Raw genomic sequence first — 26,064 nt, forward strand, 5'->3', positions numbered from 1 at the left:
AGAGGGAAAACACACACTATGCATTAACATTTTAACACTAAACGGAAAACAGCAATATCTTTAGTTATCATAAACTTTCCTGGAGCAGAGCACTGTGGGTTGGCCAATCGTTTTGATTAGCAAGAGAAGCAAAGTATGTCCCTTGGGAAAGTGGAATACTCTGAAGGAAATTACTATAGTGAACTACTCTTGCTATTCAACTAGATAAAAAAAGCATGGCATGTTAACTACTAAACAATATGTCTTTATGAAGTAGGACTATATTCCTCAACTCATACTTTACTAGAGAATGGAACCTGATTTTTATTAAACTTTTTTAATATCAAACTTTATAATTTTTAAATTCCAGCTTTCAAGTTTGTTTTACATTTCACTTTAAACTTTGACTTCCTGCCTTTTCTTCCATGCTGTTCTGAATCCCATCCCATCTACATACCACATTCTAATAGACATTCCACCTAAAACATATTCTTTTATTTAAAATATTGTCATTTTTCTTCCTCTACTCATGTTTCAAATCCTGCATGTGATTTCATCTGATTAGGATGTTTTTCACATATTCCCAAAAGGGCTTCCATTCTTCCACAAATAGTCAAGCCCTACCCCAAGCCCTACACCACTCCAGTAACATTTGTTGAGAGGAACTGCATCAGCTGTGAGCATAGAAGTTCCTTCACCAATCAGTATCAGTGGTCCCAAAAACAGAAGAGCACCCAAATCTCCTATTAGACCCTGATTAATGCTATCGCTTTGGATTCCAACCAATGAGAATGATGGGGGAAACCTTCCAAATAGAACAGAAATGTTCTTGCCATATGACATTTAGGGTTAAGCTTTCATGGCTTATCATGCAAGACAAAATAATAATAATAATAATAATAATATATGAAAAATTAGCCAAGTTCAAACAACATATGCACTACTTTTACTACATATCAAAAACCTTTAAGTACAGTTATCTGTGCACATATAAAATCCACAATACTGTCATCAGAACAGTAAGATTCCAAACCACAGTAAAATTCCAACCAATTGGGATATTTTTTGGAGGAAGTGGAATGTCTAAAGTCAGAAAATAGAACAACTTATGAAAAAGTGTTTCAAATACAGACATACCTCATGTTGCATTCGCTTCAAGTTACGTCTTTTCAAGTTGCGTCATGCGGCAACCCGGAAGTACTGGAACGGTTACTTCCGGGTTGCACTGCTCGCGCATGCGCAGAAGCACTAAATCACACAGAAATGCTAAATCACTCTGTGCGCATGCGCAGCACTTCTGGGTGTGAATGCTTTGAGTTGCGGACGTGCCTCCGGGACAGATTACGTCCGCAACTCGAGGTTCCACTGTATCTCAAAAAATGATTCACAAACAAGCCTTATTGTACTCTTTTTATCAGTATAATTGTGAAGACACGGTATGGACAAATAATTTAAAATTTGTTCATAAAGATATTTTTCCTTATTTACCCTAGAAAATCTTCATCATATCTCACTATAGCCTTCTTTGCTCCAACTTAAAAAAGGGTTTTTTTTGTAAAATCTTTTATTTACAGTAGTGTTCACAGTTACTGAAAACTAAATACAATGTTTCAAGCCAGTGAATCTGCTGGATCAAAATCTCTGGGTACTTCAAAATGCAGAAAACACCTGGAGGACTCAACCTGAAGTTGTGCCTCTTTGGAGCTTTGGTAGTTGGGAGGAAATATGGGAAATTACTACATGGTTGTCTCACCTTAGGGACACATAGGCTTCATTTGAAGGATAACACAAACCATGGGTAAAGCCTGCATGGGTCTTCAGCTTGCATACTCCATTCTAACAGGTTCAAAAGATTTTGCTTTGATTTTAGATTAAGTGCAGCTTATCATGTGATCCAAACCTGACAAATGTTGGCTTATCTTAAGTATGATTTGTTTAAAGCATGCCAGCTTCAAGCCATGGGTCATGAAATGGGCTTGTATCAACAAACAATAGTTAAGATCAACCACAGTTTAGAGTTCAAAAACAAAAAGGAACGATGGTTAATAAAAACAATCATAACAAAAGCTTCAAATTCTTCCCTGTGACCATGCCAGAAGAATAAAGGTGAGGAGAAAGCATTTGATGTCAAGGCTTGCACAGGCTCATTCTTGTGACAATAAACCATGTTTAATACTGATATATGAGCAGAGTGATATAGTTGCATTTACTGGGAACAGAAATAGAGCCATTTAGATCAGCAGTAGAAATGAATCAAGCACCAGCTAACTCTAGCTTTTTTTTGAATCCATAGAAAAACTTGCCAGCTGGGTTTGCTAGTAGAACAAACACAATACTCCTTTTCTGTCTTCATTGGATCTACCACCCAAATTAATATTTGAAAGTGACACAATCCAGAAATAGGAAAACATATTTTCAAATAATCAATACTACATTAGGGATGCTTTTTCTGCAATTGTAACATTTTAAAATAGAATGATTATTTTAAATGATTTAAGAGAGATGGAATCTTAATTACTTTGAACTCACTTTTGTGCTCCCTGAGACAACAGCTTTGTCCACACTCACTGGTAGATGCTCTTCAGTCTGGCAAATTCCAAGTGACCATTCCGCACAGCGGTGATGAGCCCAGCAGTAACCTAACATATGATGATCAGCAAATGAATGGATTAGTTTTACAGCTTTTTGCTGCAGAACAGCAAAAGGGAAAATCTATAGATAGCATCTGCTAAACCATAGTAGTAGTAGTAGTAGAAGAAGAAGAAGAAGAGGAGGAGGAGGAGGAGTTTGGATTTGATATCCCGCCTTTCACTCCCCTTAAGGAGTCTCAAAGCGGCTAACATTCTCCTTTCCCTTCCTCCCCCACAACAACACTCTGTGAGGTGAGTGGGGCTGAGAGACTTCAAAGAAGTGTGACTAGCCCAAGGTCACCCAGCAGCTGCATGTGGAGGAGCGGAGACGTGAACCCGGTTCCCCAGATTATGAGACTACCGCTCTTAACCACTACACCACACTGGTAGGCAAACTAAGGCCCAGGGGCTAGATCCGGCCCAATCACCTTCTAAATCTGGCCTGCGGACAGTCCAGGAATCAGAGTGTTTTTACATGAGTAGAATGTGCCCTTTTATTTAAAATGCATCTCTGGGTTATTTGTGGGGCATAGGAATTTGTTCAATTTTGTTTTCTTTTCAAAATATAGTCCGCCCCCCCAAAAGGTCTGAGGGACAGTGGACCAGCCCTTGCTGAAAAAGTTTGCTGACCCCTATGCTAAACCAACATAATGACTGGAGAACAAAATTATCATTTTTAATTTGTTAAGAACTCCAGGTCTTTCAAATAACTTTAAGTTTGATCCACAACCACTTATAGCAAAGTAGGGAAATAAGTATTCTGTCTCTCTCTAAGGACATAATTTTATCCTTAGAATGAAAGAATGTTCTTTTATTTTTTTTAAAGAACATTAGAACTTAAAGATAGACATTGATTCCTGCATTGCAGGGGGTTGGACTAGATGACCCTGGGGATCCCTTTCCAACTCTACAATCCAATGATTCTATGAAATATACACCCACTGAATTATTTTAGTATTTGTTCAGTTAATTCACTATTGATGTTATGATAGAATGGGAATTACATTTACCAGTAAATCTGAAAGATTGTATTTCTACAGGGGTAGTAATAACATTTCCCCTATATTTTCTCCTTTTAAAAGGAGAGGGAAGGAGATATTTTCAAACAAACAACTTCATTCAATTTGAACGATAAGTAAAATATACAATATACTGAATGGAGCTGTATTCTAGTAGTACACTACCTGTTGGCTCAAATAAGGCTTGGACATCAATGTCATCTGGTAAGCCAACCATTTTGAGTTCATCCCAGAATTTGACTACCTGATCATCAGGAGTAGTTTGAGTGCTTATACTTCTACAAGATGTTATGCTCTGATGAGACTTCTCTCTGTGTGGAATACAAGATTTGGTTAAATGATAGCAATTAACATAACATGGGTTTACATACCAGATACAAATTACATTTAAACTATATGGAAAAATAAAGAAATACATATTGGCAGGTTTTCAGGTATCTGACACAAGTGTATCAACCTAGGAAATGAGTATACTCTAGATTAACTTGCTTCTTTATTGTGCATTGGGCTCACGTTGCTAACTCACAGCTCATAGTAAATCCTGCTTCAATATTTTATTGGATCAGTTTATACTTTTATTGTATCTTAAGCAAATAGTCTCTACTATCTAATGAAATATTATGTTATTCGGAATCTAAAGCGCAATTAAAAGACACTGTTACTGGGGTGGCATGAGTTGGGAGAAGAAGTTATACAAGACTTTAGAAAGCTACTGCCAGAGTAGACAGTGCTGGGTAGGATGAAGCAGTGGCCTGAACTCAACATACCAGCTTCATATATGTTAAATGTGCATTTGAGTTTCACTGATGTCAAACTGAAAATGATTAATGTGCGGACAACTAAGTAATTTATTTCTATAGAAGAACGAGCATTCAGACTGCCAGAGCTAAAGCTGATACCCACAGGTGAAAGTAAAAGAAAGCATAGCCATGCAAATAAAAATAAGTTAATACACTTGTAAGTTTTGACCATCCAAATTCTCATTAAAATGGTCCACCTTAAGTCCCTTTAAAAGGCTGCTTCATTTTGTTATTGTTTCATTTCCCACTTTACTGCTTCATTCTATTGGCAGCAGTCCAGGGTTAGCCACCAATCAGAGAACTCCAACACAACAATCGCTTTAGTACCTAAACTTGGATAGCAGCCAGCATGGCACTTGGGTATGATTACATCACCATCCTCAGGGGACAGAGCTGGCTAGTTGTTCCAAGCTAAATTAATTTTGAACTTTCCCATAGGCTACAAAAGCAACTACTAATCAGCCAGCACCACAGAATCCAAAGAGCAGCAAAGCAGCCCCTTAAGGAGCAGCTTGCTGTGGATAAAAGTGAAATAAATTGGAACTCCTAACTACTGTATATTTTTAAAAATCTGCAGTACTACATACTGATGAAAAACTATATTTCATCAGTATATAGTACTGAAGACTCATAGCTCAGTGACAGATCATTTGCTTTGAATGCAGAAGGACCCTAGACTGACTTTCGATATCTCCAGGAGAGCTGGACCAGCATATCTCTGGTCTGAAATGCTGAAGAATTGCTGGTCTGACCCAGCATGATGATGATTATTAGCTATAACATTTGTGAGTTGCTTTATACAAAGGGAATCAAAGCAACATAGCAAGATAAAATAACATTTTAAACCAGAATATTTAAAGCAACATAAAATACAAAATACCTAAAATGCCCAACCAGGAAAATAATAATAACAAATCCTATCCATCCTAAAAAGATGGGCACCACCACAGAGGTCAGCTTAGCTACCCAAGGCCTCAGTGAATAAAAAGGTCTAAAAATTGATGATGAGGGCATCAGGCAAGTTTCCTCACCCCCCCCCCCCCACTCACAAACCAAAGACAGATCCCTAGTGTTATGAACTACAGCACTAGCAGTGTTGGCAGAGAGCAGGTGGAAAAGACGGGGGGGGGGCTACCAATTCAAGGTGCTGGTACGAGTATGCAAAGTTCTAAATGGCTTGAGGCCCAAGCACTGTATTTTTTGCTCTATAAGACGCACCAGACCACAAGACGCACCTAGTTTTCGGAGGAGGGAAACAAAAAAACAAAAAAAAATCTGAATCCAGAACAGCAAGAGGGATCGCTGCACAGCGAAAGCAGCAATCCCTCTTGCTGTTCCGGCTTCTGGGATAGCTGCGCAGCCTGCATTCGCTCCATAAGATGCACACACATTTTCCCTTACTTTTTAGGAGGGAAAAAGTGAGTCTTATAGAGCAAAAAATACGGTACTTCCTGCATCTGCAGACCCTTATATTAAGATCTGAAGGGGAGGCCCTGCTCATGATCAAGTTACTAATATTTGTCCATTGGGTTGTGGCATGAAGCAGAGCCACCTATATACGAAGTTTCCACTCTGGAGAAATTTGGTTGTCCTCCATCTCAGATTGCTTCAAAACATCAATCAAAGACATATCTGTTCACTTGAGTTTTGGCACGAAGTGAGGACGTTATCTGCTTAGGTCCTATTGCCATCAACTGCATTACATTTTCATGTCTGTATTTTGATATATATATTAGTTAGTATTTTAATTGTGATTGTAATGTGATTGTACTTTTTGAAACCCTGTTAGCTGCCCTGTGCATCCTCAGGAGGAGGGGCAGGAAAGAAATTTAATACTGACCAAGGAAATGAACCTGGATTCCTCCATCAAAATCTAACACCATAGGCCCAGGTTGGCTAATCTGTGGACCCCATCATCCCTGACCATGATCCATGCTGGCTGGAGCCAATGGGAGTTAGAGTATAGTAACATCTGGAGTTACATGGTAGCCTGACCTGGGTTAGCCACTGTTTCACACTGGCTTTTGTCACCTTAGTATCTAACTGACCTTGTTTAAATAGAATTGTCAATGTATTTTGCTGCTACTGCTTCCTGAAACACTTTCTATTGACAAAGACCCCTTATATTTTATGTCATAAATATGTTTTTTTTTATTTTCAGCACCTACTTAGGATAGGGTTGCCAGGACACCCCAAAAGTTGTTGGCTTTTTTTAATAGAAATATGCAAAGTTGTTGAGCAGCCCTAACTTTAGGCAAAGTACAAAAAAATTATGGACGTATGGCAACCCTAACTGCATGCTGTCTTACTGCACATTTACTTACAAGTCAGATGACTAGAACATGAACTGAAATAGTATATATTTTGGTAAGCATAAAAAAACTTACTTCTTTTGTCCTCTTGATTTGCGTAGGACTGAATTCTGCCTTGGAGTACTCTCACAAATGCCGTCATTGCTGTCACCAGTTTCACTCTTATTTAAAGACTGGTTGCTCCATGGAGTGATAAACCCTGGTGTTGGACTAAACTGCTTAAGTTCTCCTTGTCCCAATGAGCTTCGTTCCCCACAATAACAAAAGGCGCAGAGCTGTTCACTGCTAGAGAGTCAGAAAGCAAAAACAGAGATGTCAAAAGCTGTTTTGAAATTAAGGACAAAAAGTCCTGGTAAACTGGAAAGCTTTTACCTGGCACCTAAAAATAGATAAGGATGGTGCCAGGCTCGTCTCCCTCAGTAAAGCATTTCACAAGTGGGGAGTCACCACTGAAAAGTCCCATTCTCATGTTGCTACTCTTACTGATTTCAATAAAACTTATTCCCTAGTAATTTTGTAAAAGAACATAGCCTTAGCCTTTAAGTACCATAAGCAACTTAAGAATGTCTTCCAGTCTAGTGTGAACAGGCAAAGGAAGAATTTAATTGATTGATGTATTTAATAAGTTCTTCCATATCCCAGTTTTCACCTTAAGAAGTTACGCAATCCTTAGGCTTTCAGAACAGAGTAATATTTTATAAAGTGCCATTGAGCAATAGTTAACATGTCATCTGTTCATCATTTTGCATTTTACTGAAATAAGAATGATGGGGCTATTATTACTACATTTTAGTAGTCTTTAAAGCTTTAGACAGTGATAAATAGATATTAAAAATTAAATTCTACCTTAACTGAAAGTAACAACTCCAGTGAATGCACTACTGCTGGATAAACTTCGGTAATTTGTGAAACAAACTTTGGCAGTCTATTATTCTGATTGTCCTATATAGCTCCTTTAATGTGCATTTTATATACAGTACAGTCGTACCTTGGTTCTCAAACGTAATCTGTTCCTGAAGTCCATTTGACTTTTGAAAACCAAGACATGGCTTTCAATTGGCTGCAGGAGCTTCCTGCATTCAGTTGGAAGCCACAGAAAGTCAGCTTCCAAAAAACGTTTGCAAACTGGAACACTTACTTTCGGGTTTGCGGCGTTTGGGAGCCAAAATGTAAAAGTACCAAGGCGTACAAGTACCAAGGTATGACTGTATTCAAATAAGATAAAAACCCACATTAGTAGCCTCAGGAAATGGAGCTTGATCAAAAGGCACCGCATTACAGTAATTTGTTGTTGTTATTAAACTTTGTCTACTGCCTTTCATCCATAGATCTCATGGTGGTTCACAACGTAAAATTAGATTATTAAAACCACAAAATACATAATAAAAATAAGAAACATCTTTGCTCCTCTTAATATAGTGCTGAAAACCCACTGAATAATCAATATCTGCCTACTTGCACCACTCTATCACATCACATAACGTAACTCAAATTCTCAAATTTCCTATTCTTATGTGGTCACACAGGAATATAAAGGGACAAAAGTCCACACTTGAAAAATGTCCAATTAATCTTTATCCAAGTGCAGTTATTGTATTTAAATACATCAAACACCCTCAAGATATTTACATTTCCTACACTGTGAAGCACTGCCATCAGGTTAACTGCTATGGCAATTTTCCAAATGTCTGATGGATAGCTGAATTTCTATTGAGAGTCAAGATGTGTATGTACTTTTCGGGACAACTCACTCCTTTACTGGTATAGTTGCGACTGAAGTGTAATCAGATAAATGGTAAATAGAGTGTGTGCGTTTTAATACTCAGCATTAATTTATATGTTTGTAATGAAGCAGGTTTAGGCTTGCAACAAGAAGGAAATGATGCTTCTAGTCAAAGTAGACTATTCTGGGCTAGATGGAAAGAAAGTTGGCTCTGATATAAGGCAGCTTCCGATGTTCTTAAAATAAAGGATTTGTATTTTGTTTTATTAAATCCACACACACATTTCCAGGAGTATTTTAATCTGCTGCATCAATATCTTACAACATTGATAACAACCACTTAAGTTGGTTGATACATGACAACATTTAGCAAACATGCTTTTCCACTCCTGCTCCCCCTACACACTATGTCATCCATCTCAAATATAGCAGTTGCCAGCACAGCCTAATGCTACAAAATAGAATGATGCGGCAAAGAGTGTAATCCCAGACTCTCTCATGGCAAATCCAAAAAAATGTAGTATAAACACTGACAACTGGGAAAGACTGGGCTGTGAGCACTCCAATTGGAGAACAGCCTTTACCAAAGGTGTCACAGACTTTGAAGATTGCTCAAATTCAGGATGAAGGGGAGAAATGCACTAAGAGGAAGGCACGTTTGACAAACCATCACTGTGATCAACTCCTGCCCTTAAACCTATGTCCCCACTGTGGAAGGATGTGTGGATCCAGAATTGGCATCCACAGTCACTTATGGACTCACTGTTAAGACTGTGTTCATGGAAGACAATCTTACTTGGCTATGCGTGATTGCCAAAGAATAAATCCCAGCATTTTCTGTGTTGTTTGTTCAGATCCCAGCCCTTCCCCCACCACTGACTCAGCATCTGCCTGTTTCTCTTTCTAACCTGGTTTTTGCTTCAACACCAACAGAGGCAATGGAGCTTGCAGATTCCACAGACACTGAGCGCTGAAGAACTGGCGTTAGCTTCTTGTCACCATGCACTTCAGTTTGGGCATCCTCCTCTGCAGATTGTTCCTTGATTTCTGATGGACAAAAGAGAGTAAGTTGATTAAAGATCATACTTTTAAGTGTTAGGAGAATCTGGCACAGCATTGTCCTATGCACATAATCTGTTTTTCTATTTGTCTTCAAAAACATTGCAGTTGCAACATCCAGATGGAAACATATGCTACCCTCCGTATTTATTGATACAGTCATACCTTGAGTTACGTTTGCTTCATGTTGCGGCTTTTCAGGTTCGAACGCGGCAAACCCGGAAGTAAACACTTTCGGGTTCACTGCATGCGCATGTGCAGAAGCAATCTGCGTGCTTCGCGCACGTGCAGAAGCGGCACTCTACTTCTTTTTGGGGTGCAAATGGCACCCCGAAACTGATCACATTCGTAAGTAGAGGTACCACTGTACTTTAATTCTGACTATGCCTATAACAATATGTTTTATCTTTTAAATCATTTATAATGGCAGTTTTAAAAACAGAAATGTCACCATTTAGTTATGACTAATACTGACAAGGGCCACAAAATTAATAAACTAGACACATAGATACTGTTTCAAAAGCATAAAAAACTACTTCAAAATAATTTTGCCTGCGACTTTAATTTAAATGTTACAAAAGAAAGCTACGTTCAGATTTAACATTTCTATGTCCACAAGTTCTTCTAAAGTTAGTTTTGGTAGTGAAATACAAATAGTGATAAAGCAACTTTTAGTTTATTTATCCTTATTTCCTCAATATCCCAAATTTGCTGCTGAACTTTTACAGGTTGAAGGGCTTCATGTTAAAGTTTCACACCACAATTTGTGTGATGTTTCAAATTTTACATATCAAATTATTTGAATTGTAGTGATAAGTGCATAGGGACTATTATAGTTCCATCTTTCATTAAATCACCTATTTTCCGCTATTGGGCATATGCAAATGAAGTGAGGAAATAATTAACAGACTGAATAACATGAAATAGACCACAGCATTCAGGTCTTTTCCTCCATAGGATTTCTGCTGTCTGCAACAACAGCAAGCCTAGGCACACTGCAGGACCAAGTCTAATTAGTGAAAAGCAAAATCAAACTGGAATACAGTACACAGATAAACTACAGATTGCTATAAAGTACTGCAGCTAATAACATGGTATAATTTAAAATTCAACATACACATGTTATAAAGCATAGGATATTTCAGAGGAGGGGGAAGGAAACCAACTGCCATATTACTGATAACAACTGCATTAAAGCATAGAGGAAAACAGTTAGTTTAAACTGATCCAAAAACATGTTTCAAACTGTTGAAAGGCATAGCATTACTAGGGATATGTAACCTTTGGTGTTAAACCATTTATTTGATGGCAGTTAATTAAAATAAATTTATGTCCTGTGTGACTGCAATAGCACCTTTCCAGAAAAGGTTTCAGATTAGGTCTTCTGCAACCAAATAAATAAACCAGAGGAGCACGTTAACAAAAATAAAGTGTAATATATTTACTAGTCCTCAAGTAAGCAAAGGAAATATGCAAATCCTATAGTAAGAAAACATCTTCCTATGATGCGATCTAAATAATTCTGGTCCAGTAGCAAGGCTTTGTGGATTGACCTGAATGTTATGTGTCTTAGGAGGATGAAAGCAGTCTGAGACTCATGAGCAATCAATTCAAAGTCATCCCAGAAATGAGGCTGAAGAGCTCCACTTAAGACATAAATATAATACTAGAAACTAGTCAGGCAGCATACAATGTGGTTGAAGTACAACTACAGGAAACTCAATGAAATTTCATTGAGATATTCCATGAAAAAAATTGACAACCCCTTGAATGGCTCAATGATCACACAAGATGTCCATCTGTTCCAGTGACTGACTTGAAGTTCAAGTCTTTAGTTTAGTTTTTAAAAGATTGATTTTTTTATCAGATCAGCATGAAGGCTACGATATACAAAGCAATGGAAGTTAGCCAATGGCGCATGACAGCTGATGGAAGGCAAATCATCACCAATTTGAAGATTTCACTATAGTTGTATTGAACACATCCAGTCAACAATATTTCCTACCTCATAAACATGTTGAAAGGAAGCAAATTTTTGCTCTCTTTTTCTCCACTCTGCATCTACCTAAACCCTAACTTTCTGCAACCAGCTAAAACTGCTTCACAGGACCTACCCTCCTCAAGTGGTTAAGACAATACTGAATTGGCCATTGTCATATACTTATCAGATATATGCCTTCCATAGTTCCAGTTACAGATAGGTAGCCGTGTTGGTCTGCCATAGTCAAAACAAAATAAAAAAATAAAAAAATTCCTTCCAGTAGCACCTTAAAGACCAACTAAGTTAGTTCTTGGTATGAGCTTTCGTGTGCATGCACACTTCTTCAGATACACTGAAACAGAAGTCACCAGACCCTTCTATATAGTGAGAAGGTGGGGAGGGGTATTACTCAGAAGGGTGGTGGGAATGGGTGATTGGCAGATAGCTGTGATGAGCCTGTTGACGACTCTTAACGACACAGCTATCTGCCAATCACCCATTCCCACCACCCTTCTGAGTAATACCCCTCCCCACCTTCTCACTATATAGAAGGGTCTGGTGACTTCTGTTTCAGTGTATCTGAAGAAGTGTGCATGCACACGAAAGCTCATACCAAGAACTAACTTAGTTGGTCTTTAAGGTGCTACTGGAAGGAATTTTTTTATTTTGTTTTATCAGATATATGGTTTTACCTCTTTCAACTAATTTTATATCATCTGTATTCAGACACTGAAACTGGGTATTTATATGCTGTGGGGAGGTGATTAAATGATTTTGGTTGACAAAATAGACCATTCATTGTAGTGAAGAATACAGATGGACGCTGTAAATGGAATTACTTTAATCTTGATGGATTTATCATAAGGTGCTTTCCTATAACATTCAAAGGCAACGCTAATCTGATGCATAAGATGTTCTCAGTTTACAGATCTTGTTAGTTATAACAGAGTCTCAAAAAGTATAGAGGAGACCAACAGGAAGGATTAATGACCATAAAGAAGAGTTAAGTGGTTTACGAGGATTTGAAGAGAAAGGCAAGGATTAAAGGATTAAATTATAAAATTCAATTTCTATTGAATTTGCAACAGCCAATTCTTCATACAGAATTTTGTTGAAAATATCCACAGATAAACTTTAAAAGTAAAAACTACTTTACTTTTTCTTGCCTCTGTTTTGTAAACTGCTTCAAATAGCTAGCATAAGCATTTTAATGTAGTCTCAAGAGAACCAAACCTTTAAATAACTTCAAAAGCTTTTAATTGGAAGGATATTTATGAGCAATCAGTTTTAACTACTGTGTTACATCAGACTGATATTTCCTAGGAAAAAAATCTAACTATATTTTGAAAACTTTCAGCCTACTTCTGAAGATTGTTACTGAGCTACTCTTATACATGCTGCCTGATGAGGAACAGGATCTTTCTGCAGCAGTGCCTGGAATTGGAAGTCATTGCCTTGGGAGGTTCCACAAGCCTCCTCACTTAGAAAAACAAGTCAATCAGACATCTATAAAGAAACATGGAAGCAACATTCTAAGACTTATTAGGCAGACATGGAGGAGCTGCTGTTGCTAAGGTCATCATCATTTAGAAGCAAAGAGACAGTGGCCTTGGCTTTTGCCTACATTGAAGTATCTTCCTATATTCTGTTCTGCACAAGCACACTGTCCAATGTAGGATTGCACTGAAGGACCATTTTTTGCTTTTTTAAAAAATCAGTACCCAGGATGCTGGAGGTGGAGGAGACTGAAAATTGATTTACATCTGTAGTCAGGTACAAATGTAGTCTTAATAACCTATCCTTTCTTTGATTTTCTAATTTTCCACTTTGGTTTTAAGCCATTTAAAAATATTCCATGTCTGTTTTCTTTAATCTTTTGTGCTCTTTTTCCATAGAGATAAGTGTATTGAATATGCTTTTACTATTACTTTCAACAACTGCTAGCCCACTGAATTTAACCCTTCAATAAATTCATGCTTCTCAAACTACACTTTTCTTTAAAAAACCTTTTTTTAAAAAAAGATACATTTTCTACTTGCATTTTCTATATCTGTTTTTCCTTGCATATGGATATATGCTAGGAAAACAGCCCGTATTCCTAAAATTTATGAAAGCATTGCTACTACTTGTGCCTTTACCAGTTTCCACAGTGTTTTCTGTTTCTGCTGCCTCCAAACCATCCATGCTGTCTTCATCCTCCACTGCAGGTTTTCCTCTACTTCGAGGCCTATGAAATATAAGCGATAATTTATAATATAGAATAAAAAATAATACAAAACTACAAAGAAAATCACTTGAATGGTTAAATATTAAATTAGCAGATATTTATAAATGTTAAAAGCCAAATATCTATTTTTAATAGTACCGATAGATAGAATATGCTACTAGGAGAAAGGCTGTACCACTTAGTCCATCTGCTCATAGCTGGTCATTGCATTTTCTATTACAATTGAAAGTTTCAGATCAAAAATACATAGGCTGGGTCCAAAGAGCTACTTTAGGAATGCTGAAAGTGTTTGGTTCATTGAGTCAATATCCTTTCTCTCTCTCTTTGTTTAAACTGTAGTCACATCCCTTTTATTAAAGACTGTTTTTGAAAGTCTCCTTTGTTTCAAAAGTAGTTTGCCATCTGAGAGAGAAGGAAGCAGTTGCTCATGAAACATTACGTCCAAAGCACACTTGCAAGCAACTAACAGCAGTGCAGTTCTTCAGATAATATTATTTGGAAGATTACAAGAGAACTGCAAAATTTAAATCAATAAATAGATTACACAACTTTTGAATTGACTAAAAATGTGCTGAGATTAGTTGAGCAGCAGTTTTTTGAAAAATATCTTAAATACCATTAATAATATAGTATCATTTTAAAAAATGATTCCATCCCCCCTTCTCTCTCATATACAGGAGGACTGCCTGATGCAAAATTATGCCTGTTATAATACAACATACATATCAGATCACCTTTCCTCAGGCATATTAAAACTCAAAATTTATAGTCAATAAAAAAACTACTCAACAAGTGGGCAGAGGTTATAGTAATCTTAAAAGAACTCCTACCCAACTAACTGGCCACAAAAGAATATTTCAGTGTAACATTCAATAATCCTATTTCTTCATAAAACAATACCACACTCTTAAATATATATATATTTGGAAATAATTTTACCCAAACACCACACCACAAATAATGGGTTCTGACAAAGCATGCCATCATCTTTGAAAATGTAACCCAATATATCATCACAACAGAAGAATCTGATGAGATACTGGTTTTGCAGCACACAATAGGAAATTGGATTAACATTACATGAGAATTTAAAAACTGTGCATCTAAATCTCCACACAAATTACCCAGATTTTTCAGATATAATCTAGGATGACAGAATTTCCAAAATTATGATAATCTGGCTGTCAAAAGAATCACACTAAACAAAAAACAACAGAAGGGTGGTGCTAGCCACAGTGAAAAAGAAGTTTTAAAAGGAGTAGTAAAGTAGCTGTCGGAATTAAGAAAGGAGGGTGATGGGAGAGACAAGAAAAGGAGTTGGAAACATTTCAGTTTTATTTTATTGGGTCATATACTAACAGGAGCTGAAGTTTAAAATGCTGCCAGGTCAGGTTCACAACTTTTCAGATTTACAACACACTACACAGCTATGTAAAAGTAATAAAAAGAATAAAACTGAACTCAATGAAATTTTTGTGATTGCCATAATTATGCTCAAGAGAATGTACACAATCAACCCATGGAAGTAGCACACTTGAGAAATTGAATCTAATTATACCATATTAGATATACACTGCAAGTTTCTTTGCACATGTAAGCTTCTGACCCCGCATTTGCATACATGATTGCTTTCTCTTCTTTTAGTATCAATATTATATTGTGTTTCTACTCAAATAAACTTTTGGGTTATATTTTATTTCTGAGGGTATAATTCTACATGGACAAAGACAAAAGAAAATTAATGTAAGCAGGTGAAAAATTATTTCATGCTCATCCGACTTGAACAAGGAGTACACCCTAGAAATAGCAACATTTATGAAAGCCTGTTTTGCTCTTATTGTATGGGAAAGGTAGTCAAGTGTGGTCTAATAGCTAAAATCTTCAAAAAGTAATGTAGAGGAGAGGTTACATATTGCTTCTAATCACAGCATCTGCATCTATGCATACTGGTTTTACTAGAGTATGGAGGCATAAAAATTAAAATGGTACTTTTAAAGCACATCTAATACCAAATTACTTCAAAATTTTCACCTCCTATAGAAAACCTTTAGGCAATTAGATTAAAATATTTTCCTTCTGTTTATTTCACAGGTTATGTAAACTTTTGTATTTACATCCTACAGTGCATATATTAGTATGCAAAGAACGGCACAGACACACATATACACACACGCAGACCTTTTAAATGTGCCACACTGATGATTTCTCAACTGTGTCCCCCTCCCCCAAACACATTTCAAGCAATGCATTTAACATTAGCAAAATCACAGGTTTGAACTAATTGAATATAATTACTTCATTTCAATAGAGAACATACCCACATCTGGTGTTTTCATGCAATTTTCTTCTTTTGCATTTACTGTACTACAAAAGACCTTCCAACTACTGCACAGGTTTAAAATAGCTCTACTGGGGGGAAATTACAAAATAGAAGTTGGAAGAATATATTTATACTTTAATTTAATTGGGTTTTAGTACAAAAAACAATCTGAATAAATAGTATACGGTTCTACAATATAAAGCAATACAGAGGGGTTTTTTGGTTTGTTTGTTTTTTTGAAAGGGGGAGGCATTAAAAAGTTGCTCTGAAAGCTGGAATCAGAATTATGTTCAACATGTAGAAATATTGTTTATTTATAAAAATAAATATTGTTTGTTTATTTATTATAAGAGCACTTTGGCTGTTCTTCTCAGAGAAGTTTATAAATAAAAGCATAAAATATACCAAAATCAGGAAAACAAATAACAGGAGGCAGTTAAGACTAGTACAAAAAGGAGATGCAGAAGATTTCATGCTAAAAATCCGAATCTCTTAAGCTTTGATGGCCTGGGCAGATAAAAACAGTTTTTACCAGTCACTTAAGTGAGAGATAGGGTACTGTCAGGAAAACCTCTCTGGACAGTTCTTAAGATGCTGCTACTACACTCAACTCACCCTGTTTGTTTCTTGCTGAAGCAACATCAGAGCTCTACATTCTTACAGCCCTATTACCAGTCTAAGCCCTGCCCTATCTCACCCCAGGACAGACACAGAAGCCTGGAGGGCTGGCATTTGGCCTCCATGAATGAAGTTCCTCACTCTTCAAATTAGGCCAAGGATATGCTGATGCAAATTGCTGTCATTTGTCATGTCGGCCATAAAATCCTCACAAAGCAGCCTTGGCAACATCCTGGGGTCCTCAACACTAGCCCGGAGATAACCTCTGTCAGCTCCAGGCAGGAAGACTGCTGAAGAGTGTGGTGAGTGGTAAATCAACAAGAGTCCCTAATCTGTCTTACTGTCCAACACCAAGTAGAAACATTCAAAATTGGCTCCCAGGCAGGAAGTCTGGAAAGGAGACTTTAGATTATTGCACTGTTGTGCTGCATTAAGAATTCAGGCACCCAACTTTCAGCAATTCAGGCCAGGCGGCTCCTTCTGATTTGTGTAATATTATGAACCAACCTTTCATTCAGCAACAGTACCACATGGGCTGATGGCTTGTTAGCATGGCAACTATGGTCACAAAGGATGGGGGAGAAACCAGAAAGAGGAACCACCACTAAATTTTTGACCAACACTCATTTAAATGACACATCCATACCCACCACCATATCTTCCCCAGCCTATAATGACCTCAATAGGGGCTATATAAAAAGTAAGCACCTTACAGGATTGTTCATTACAATGTTAAGGAACATACCACAAAAATCTCGTAGTTAAACTGGGCTTATAATATCGTTATTTATCAAATATAAACAATAGGCCAAATTCATCAAGAAAACTGAATTTAACAACTTGCATACTTATTAGAAACTAAGCACATGCTGCAATTCATTCTGTTCCTGCTAATCATGGAAATAGGCAAGGATTTGTGTCTTATCCCCAGCCCTAGATAGCCTACACAAACCCTTCTCCGTCACCTGTTATTTCACTAGGCATTGCACATGGTTTTAAGCTTATTGCCATTGCCATAAGGCATTCAGACTCAGAATGCTGAATTTGGCACCTAACACCAACTTCTGAGTTTGTGCTCCACCTAAACTCCAAATATTATGGGGAGGGGGATTGCTAATATGAATAAATTTACTTTTTTAATATACTTAACATTTTATGTTGCTCAGAGAATTAATGCCAACTCTTGTATTGCTATACATTTATCTGTGACCATGACCAATTTAAGGTTGGCATATGTTGACATCTAAAGCCCTATATGACTTGGGGCCTAGGTACCTGAGAAGACACCTCTGCTGATACCAACCTACTTGGACCTTGAGATTGTTGGATGAAGTGAAGATACACTGATCCAAGGCTGATCAAGTTACCTCAGCACCTGAGGCACACACACAAATACTACAAGTACCTCCACCCCGCCCCGACAGCCTAAATTTACATTACATATCTGTCAATATGCTACCCTTTCATAAATTCCAAAATCAGCTGCCTGAGGCATCTACTTCACACTGTCTAATGACAGGACTATCCCTGCTACTAAAATAGCTAGAGTGCACCTGAAAGAAAGAAAACACACAGAACATTAGGTCATTTGAAAATGCAAACATAGTTCAGCAGATGTTAGGTCAACAATGTTTAGCCAAGCCATACATCCCACCAGGAGGTGATACACAAAATCCTGAAATACATTCCCAAGGGGGCCAGGGCACTGTCATAGTAACAAAGAAAAGGAAGAAACAGGTTCTTTTTTTAAAAAAAAAAAGCTAATCGGTCTCAAGTGAAAATTGGCACTTTTGAGAACTTATTTCTCCCTTCTATGTATGAGCTTCCAGAATCCATCACCTCATATTCCATCTGAAAACTATGTAGCAATGCATATAGCAAATTTATCTGTAGCTTTATAAAAATGTTGCCTCCTCTGGCGTGTTGTTTTTACATGCATTTTTTAAACCTGTGACTTGTGGGGCATTTGATTATAATGTTGCACACTTAGTAGGGGGTAGAGGATTAAAGGGTAAGAACTACTTCTCTAGTTACATGAATATGCCTGCTTAATATAATAGTTATCAGTTTAAATTATTGTCCGGAAAGTCTATGGTTCAAGGAAACCCTTTCATAGTAACCACACAAGGAGGTCAGAACTAGGCAGTCTTACAGGATCACTGCAAGGATTACAAAGATTGTCTATTATTGACCATGAGGAAAAAATGGAATAAAAATAAAAAGCTTACACAGAGTAGTGCACTTGGTAAGATTGATGGACTGGAGAGACCGAGGTTCAGATCTCCCCACTCAGCCATGAAACCTGTTGGATGGCCCTGGGCATGTCAGCTTAATCTGTCCCTCAGGGCTGTTGGGATGACTCAATAACAAACTCCTGAACCCAACACTGAGCTCTTTAGAACTGGATTTTAAAAGCGGCAAATAAATTTGAGTTTCATCTTGAATGAAGGGAAAAGGCAATTAATATGACACCATTTGTATTCTCTTGCTAAGCTTCCTCTATCAGGGATAGAATGAGTTAAAGGTATGTCTACTGGGCTTGCTCCTAAAGCACATGACAAATAAGACAATCTTCATTAATTTCCTTAAACTGCCTCTAAACTATTATATTTATTAAACCACACAGAAGCTGCTTGTAGCTCATAACATTAAATTATAGTCTCTTGAAGCTTCCTTCTAAGACCAATAGCTCTTTGGAGTTTTCAAGCTTGCATTATTTTCTTTCATTAACAAATTTGGCATAGCAAGAAAAAAAAATTAGCTTGGTAAATGGTCCTGCTAAAATTGTAAAGTAAGGCAGCCCTTTCCATTGAAGTACATAAGCAACTCCTTGTGGGCAAAGGAGTTTGGTGCTTTTGAGATCCTGTGGCACTCAACCACAGTATATGTCTACAAATTTGCTATGAACAATATTGTTATGAGATTGGAAGGGAGGATAGGCTGTATGTCTGAGCCCCCTTCTGGTTCCTGGATCCAGCATGGATTCAATTCCTGGAATTGCCAGGCTGGCTTCCTGATGAGCTAATGACCCTCTAAGTATACAGTTGTACCTTGGGTTATGTACTTAATTCATTCTAGAGGTCTGTTCTTAACCTGAAACTGTTCTTAACCTGAAGCACCACTTTAGGTAATGGGGTCTCCTGTTGCTGCACGATTTCTGTTCCCATCCTGAAGCAAAGTTCTTAACCCGAGGTAATATTTCAGGGTTAGCGGAGTCTGTAACCTGAAGCGTATGTAACCCAAGGTACCACTGTACTTTGTCTTTCTAAGCAGTTAGAAAAACAAAGGTGACAAGGAAAGTGGCTCTGTGCCAGATACAAGGTGCAGGCTAAAGCCTGCAAGACAAAACCATGCCTGATCTCTGCTTCAGTTCAAGGCTGTTGCTATGGGAGAAGGAAGGCCCTCTTGGGGTGGTTAATGCTGGGAAGCCCTAAATTGTAGGCTCAGACTGTATGTGTGTGTAAATAAACAATACTGTATAACATAAAGACACCACGGCCTCCACTGTCCTTCATGCTGAAGGGAACACAAACCCTGGGTTTATTCCTTAGCCATTTCTTCTCCTGAACATACCCCATTAAGGCTGCAGAGGTTTAGATCAGAGTTTTCCTTCTCCTAGATGGGCTATCTTCCCAGGTTGACAATGCCCATCTGCCCCTCATTTCCCACAACAGCACATGCAGAAACCACCTTCTTGATCGTTGGACTCGCTATTGGTCTTGTTTGCTCAGTCCCCCAGAGCCTGTCTTTACATGCAGGGGACAGACAAGTCCCTAACTCACCTGACTCACCGAGGGTTTGAGACCCATTAGCTACTCTCAATTGGTTTAGCCAGCCCGCCAGCCCGGTTTCCCAGAGTGTAGCTGCTGTCAGCTTCTAGGGGCCACATGTTAGAGGTGAGAGCAGGGTAGGGACTAAAGGCAGACAAACTACTCCAGAAGGAGCCCAATGTGTCCCCCACCAGAGACACTGCCCCTCCCCTAATACCCCATACACTCACAATGCAGGAATGGTCAGCAGACACAGATGCAAAACATGCAAGTTCTTTGAGTTTTAATACTTGCCCTGAGCTAGGGAAACAACCCATAAATTTAAACCATCCACATATCACACTGCTCCAAAAATGACTTCAGAACCAAATGAAATCCTATTACATTTATTAAAGCAAAGGTTGTCTGCTCCAGACCGTCATCAGCTTTAGTTCAGCCAGCTGCTCAAAAAGTGTTCCCTAGCGTATGCCTGAGGTATATGAATTTTCTTCAGTAATAACTGGGGAGAAGAAAAAAAAAAAGAAATCTGTAGTGCATGCAGGCATCTCTATCTACTATTCTTTATATGCAGAAGACAAAATTATTACAACAGTGTAATTATCTGGGGGAACTAAAACTTTTTAATTCTCTGAAAGGTACTGAGGAAAATCTTGAGACAGTGTTCAAGAGGTTGTTGAATTGTCCTTCATTTGCAACAGTAGAAAGCAGGTGCAAATGTTTAGCTCAGCTATGGTACTCTATGGAGCTAACACAAAACACCCTTCCTCAGGCAATGGTGGAATCATAGAGCTGGAAGGGACTGAGGATCATCTAGTCCAACCCCCTGCAATGCAGGAATATGTAGCTGTCCCATAAGGAGATCAAACCTGCAACCTTGGCATTATCAGAACCACTATCTAACCAACTGAGCTATCCAGATTATGTGGTTTTCATGCACACCATATCATCACTGCCTGAAGTACACTATTAGTACTGTACTAGCAATTAAAAGAATTACCAGTTTTATTATACATATTCACAGATCTAAGCAATTCAGAGGCTGGTCATATGGCAGGTGCAGAAAAGGTGGTAGCAGTTACAACTTTAAAGCAAGGATTTTCAAACTTGCCAGAAATTATTTACCTGAATGACTGAATGAATTAAAACTAAATGTAACTAAGTCAAAAGCCAGAACAGTTCATTTAGTAGCACTGTACAGTGGTGCCTCGCAAGACGAAAAGAATCCGTTCCGTGAGTCTCTTCATCTTGCGGTTTTTTCGTCTTGCGAAGCAACCCTATTAGCGGCTTAGCGGCTTAGCGCTATTAGCGGCTAAGAAAAAGGGGGGGAAGCGAAAAAAATCGCAAGACTCGCAAGACGTTTTCGTCTTACGAAGCAAGCCCATAGGGAAATTCGTCTTGTGAAGCGCCTCGAAAAACGGAAACCCTTTCATCTAGCGGGTTTTTCGTCTTGCGAGGCATTCGTCTTGCGGAGCACTACTGTATTCCAAACCTAGACCCAGACAGCTTAACATGAAACAGTCTATTTTCAGCATTCTTTTCTGAAATAATCTCTGGTTCTGAATATAAGCCTTCATTTTTATCTTCAAGGAATTATTCACTACTGTAGATTGTATTTCATAAAAATATTCACACTAGACATTCCAAGAGAGAATATTTCATAGTTCCCCAGCCCCAAGTTCCTCCAAGTTTCCAAATCTTCCATTTAAAAGAACTAGGGGAAAGTCTAGGAGGGAGAGAGGGTCCCCCCCCAGCTTTTACACCTCTAGGACAGAAGAAGGTTGTGTGGCTTTATGTCTTTGAAACACTTTTACAATGTAATCCAATACCTGTTTACTTAGAAGCTGCACCATCTTCAATTAGGCTTACTCCAAGGAAAGCATGCATAGCACTGCAACTTTAATATGCAATGTGCTTTGCAATCCTTCATGCATTCAGTCTCACACCAAATGAAACATAACAATGTTATCTCCTTTAGTGGTAGTAGTAGTAGTAATAATAATAATAATAATAATAATAATAATAATGATGATGATAATGGTAATAATAATAGAAACCAACTGAGAGGTAGAGGCTTGGTCAAGGTGAACTGGTAATTGAATGGTTGACCAGGAGCATAAAGTTTAGTTTGCCAAGCTCCAGTGTGCTTATGATTTCAGCAAATGTACCGTTACTAGCAACAACCAATAAACTGGGTTATTTTGCACTTAGTTAACCCTAATTCACAGCCATATGAAAAGAAAAAAGGAGGTGAAAGTATACTATTGGTGTGCACCCAAATAAAAGTGTGGGGCACTTCTGTAGGCTTAAAATTAGGTTTTGGACTTCAAAGATTACAAATAAAGGCATATAACTGAAAAAAAATCTGTCAAAATTATGAAGGCTACATGGGTATCGTTTTTTGCAACTTTTTTACACCAAATTTTACTCCAAGGCAGTAATTGGCAGGGACAAAATTATATAGCAATTAGGGCATGACAGCAAAAGCAAACAAGTACTGAAAATGGGCTCGACACTTCTAGTAACAAGCAGGTAATTATCACAGCAGCTTGAAAGGGGCATAATCAACCAAACTGACATCATCCCACCCACATAATAAACATGAAATCCCTTTATGTCCAAAGTAGCTTTTACACACAGCTGGCAAATGTGGCTAGTCAATGTCTGACTCCTTTGTAGCTGACATTTCTTTTAGGCCAGTTCAGCGAACTACTTTTTTGAAGTGGAGATTTCACCTAATGTTAAATAACTTTCCACAGAAGCATACATTGCCACTGTACTTTCATTTTAAAATTCAATAATTTTGATTAAATAATTTGTACCTCTTTTAATGCTGATACAGTTTCACATTTTAAGTTTTCTGATGGCATTTTAATGAATATTCAATTGATTTAAAAGTTCTGTTTACATAGGTACAACACGGACACACAATTTACTTCCCTTTTCACACTCTTGTAATATCCAGTAGCAGATCTACATATATTAAAGACTGGGTTTTTAATTTATGCATTTTAATAAATAAGTCTAAAAACTTCCCTGCAAGATTTTCAAAAATGTGTTAACGTTTGAAGCTGTTTTATAACCACTGAAAAATGTTCAAAACTCCAGTGAAATACAGTTTCATATTATTGCCTTTTACACCTTTTTTAAAGCCATCAAAAGAATCATTCACTAAGTTCATTTTACTATTTCCCTATGTAACTCTAAGGGGAAATCATTCCAGAGTCAGGCACCCATCAAAGCGAAGGCCCTTCTACATTTCCCCTCACCCTGAATCCTAGCAGAGAATGTGAGCAGAGCCCACCTGCCAAACTTAGCAGAAGTGGTATTCGCTGATCCTACCTCACTGCTCCAGTTAATAAACTGGCAGCCACATTATGCATGCTCGGAATTATTTTCCCAGTTTCTGTCTCTTTATTTCCAAAGTGATCACAGCATGTAATGATAGCTTAAGGGGACAAGGAAAGAACTGCGGTAAATAATAAAATAATAAAATTTCTGTATAAGAGCAATCTACAAGGCTTAAATGCCACCAATGCAGCAGGCCAGAAAGCAGTATTGCATAATCTAGTTCTACAATTGCCAGGTGATAAAAAGGGGAGCTGTAAATTATCTCCTGACCTCTCACCTGGTTCCTTAGTTTGAGTAACTTGTTTAGAATAAAACCAAGCTGCTTTCCACCAGTCAATACCATTCGGTGCTTGTTTTGCCTCTAGCTCTACCAGTCTGACAGAGATCCTTCCCACTCACAATCTCCCTTTTTGGGCCACCTGTTCTAAAAGGGAGAGACTGGGGACACTGGCCAGAAGAGGGGCATGCTGATTACCCATTCATCTTCAAAAAGGAAAATCTTTGTGTACATGCAATCCAGTCTTCATTTCCCTTCCTCCTATCATCATCCAAGATACATTGAGAAGAAGGATTAATACTGAAGGGTTCAGGTGCAGCATTGCCCATGAAGTCCTGATTTACTACAGTAAAATTGTAGTAGATATACCAAGAAGTCCTACCATGTGAGTCCCATTGAGTTGTCCTGGAGGAGGTCATGAAATCTGGAGGAGTGGGAAGAGATCAGAGGATTGGAGCTAGGGGACCTATGGGAGGATCCAAGTGGGATGAGGGGAGTGGAATTGCAGCCTCAAGGAACATCTGATCCTGGGGAAGGGTTCAGTGGCTTGGGGAATGGAGATCAGGATCCTGGGAAAGGGCTGAGTGGATTGTAGGAGGAACATCCCTTAGTGCCACAACAGATGACGGAGAGTGAGCTCCCTGAATATGTTTGGAGTTCAGTGCACTCCAATCAGATAACAAAGACACATAAAGAAGCCCCTGGTGGGCACATGATTCTGCAAACTCAAAGCATTACCAAATCAGGATTTTTTAAATAGTTTTTTTTTTGTAAGCAAAATATTTGACTATATTTGCCCAAATACTGACAAATCCTATTTCACATTATTGAGCAATCACAATTTTAGTCACAGACAAAATAGGCAAGGGGACTCTCTCACTGGCATTATCCTAAATACACATATTGCCCTCTACAAACCTTGAAAAAAATGCCCATACATCTCCACTGGCCAAAAAGAACTAGTTCCTTTCTGTGCAGCCAGAAAACCAGTAAGATAGAGAGCTTGGGGAATGGATCAAATTATTAGAGCAGAGAAACTTAACGAAGTGCCCTCCATATGTTGCTAGATATCAGTTCCCATCAGTCCTAGCAATCCAGGTAAAAGGTCATAGATGGTGGCTGTTGCAGTCTACAACACCTAGCAAGCAGCACACTGGCTACTTCTGTCACATAATATATTCCTATTCTATCATATGCACACTGTAACATTGGAGGTCATAAGCAACAGTGTTACCATTGATACCTAGACAGTTTTAGCAGTAATTGCACATATTAGTAGCTTTTTGCACCTTACCACAACCTTCCCAAACCTAGTGACCTTCAAATGTTTTCAACTACAACTCCCATCAGCTGCAGCCAGGGCCTGGAGGACACCAGGTTAGGGAAGACTATCCCAGCACAACAGTGTTCTGTCCCTAGCTGTCAGCAATGAATTGTTGAGTGCTAGTGAAGATAGGAGTCCGGGAATCTAGCCATATTTACAGGATTTATTGCCTCTTTGAAGCTATTTACAAAGCAGTTCAAAAGTCTGTCTCATTCATGGCGGGTCAGTTGTCCCGACTAAACTTCCTTTCGATTTTCCCCAGCATAGCCACCTTCTAAGCCCAGCCCCCCTCCTTCCTCTCTGACAAGAGTGGCTTGTCCCCGGAAGTGCCTGCCCCCTCTCAGATTCATTACCTCCTGACAGCTCTTCGTCACCCTCCTCGTCTGAGGAGGAGCAACTACTTTTTTTATTTTGTTTTGACCATGGCAGACCAACACGGCTACCTATCTGTAACTGTACTTATTAAAGGAGCTTTCTCCCGGTAAGTTCCCATTCTCTCCCTTCTCTGGCTCCAGTTCCCTGACACTAGCAAACTAAAAACTAAATAAGCGTTGAAACTATAAATCATTTGTGAAAAAGTTTAAACTCTCATAAGACATTTCAAGAGCAGTTTAAAACTTTTAGATGTTTTTAGGACATTACAATAAAATGTAAGTACCTAGAACGAAGAACAGGCT

At 38.3% G+C, this 26,064-nt stretch overlaps 1 protein-coding gene across 10 annotated transcripts in view; it reads right to left on the reverse strand.

Annotated features, from left to right (window-relative positions):
- Positions 1-26,064, reverse strand: part of KMT2C (lysine methyltransferase 2C) — a 133,196-nt gene that overhangs the window by 95,984 nt on the left and 11,148 nt on the right. For all 10 annotated transcript variants that reach the window (XM_081834102.1, XM_081834104.1, XM_081834105.1 and 7 more), the window contains exons 2-6: positions 13,642-13,730; positions 9,372-9,510; positions 6,816-7,025; positions 3,794-3,939; positions 2,509-2,618 (exon numbers count right to left, since the gene is read on the reverse strand). In XM_081834102.1, coding sequence (XP_081690228.1) covers positions 2,509-2,618; positions 3,794-3,939; positions 6,816-7,025; positions 9,372-9,510; positions 13,642-13,687 — 651 coding nt within the window. In that variant the 5' untranslated portion in view covers positions 13,688-13,730. The remainder of the gene's footprint in view (positions 1-2,508; positions 2,619-3,793; positions 3,940-6,815; positions 7,026-9,371; positions 9,511-13,641; positions 13,731-26,064) is intronic.

Source organism: Podarcis erhardii (genome assembly GCF_964252035.2).
Source record: "Podarcis erhardii genome assembly, chromosome: 12".
Taxonomy (NCBI): Eukaryota; Metazoa; Chordata; class Lepidosauria; order Squamata; family Lacertidae; genus Podarcis; species Podarcis erhardii.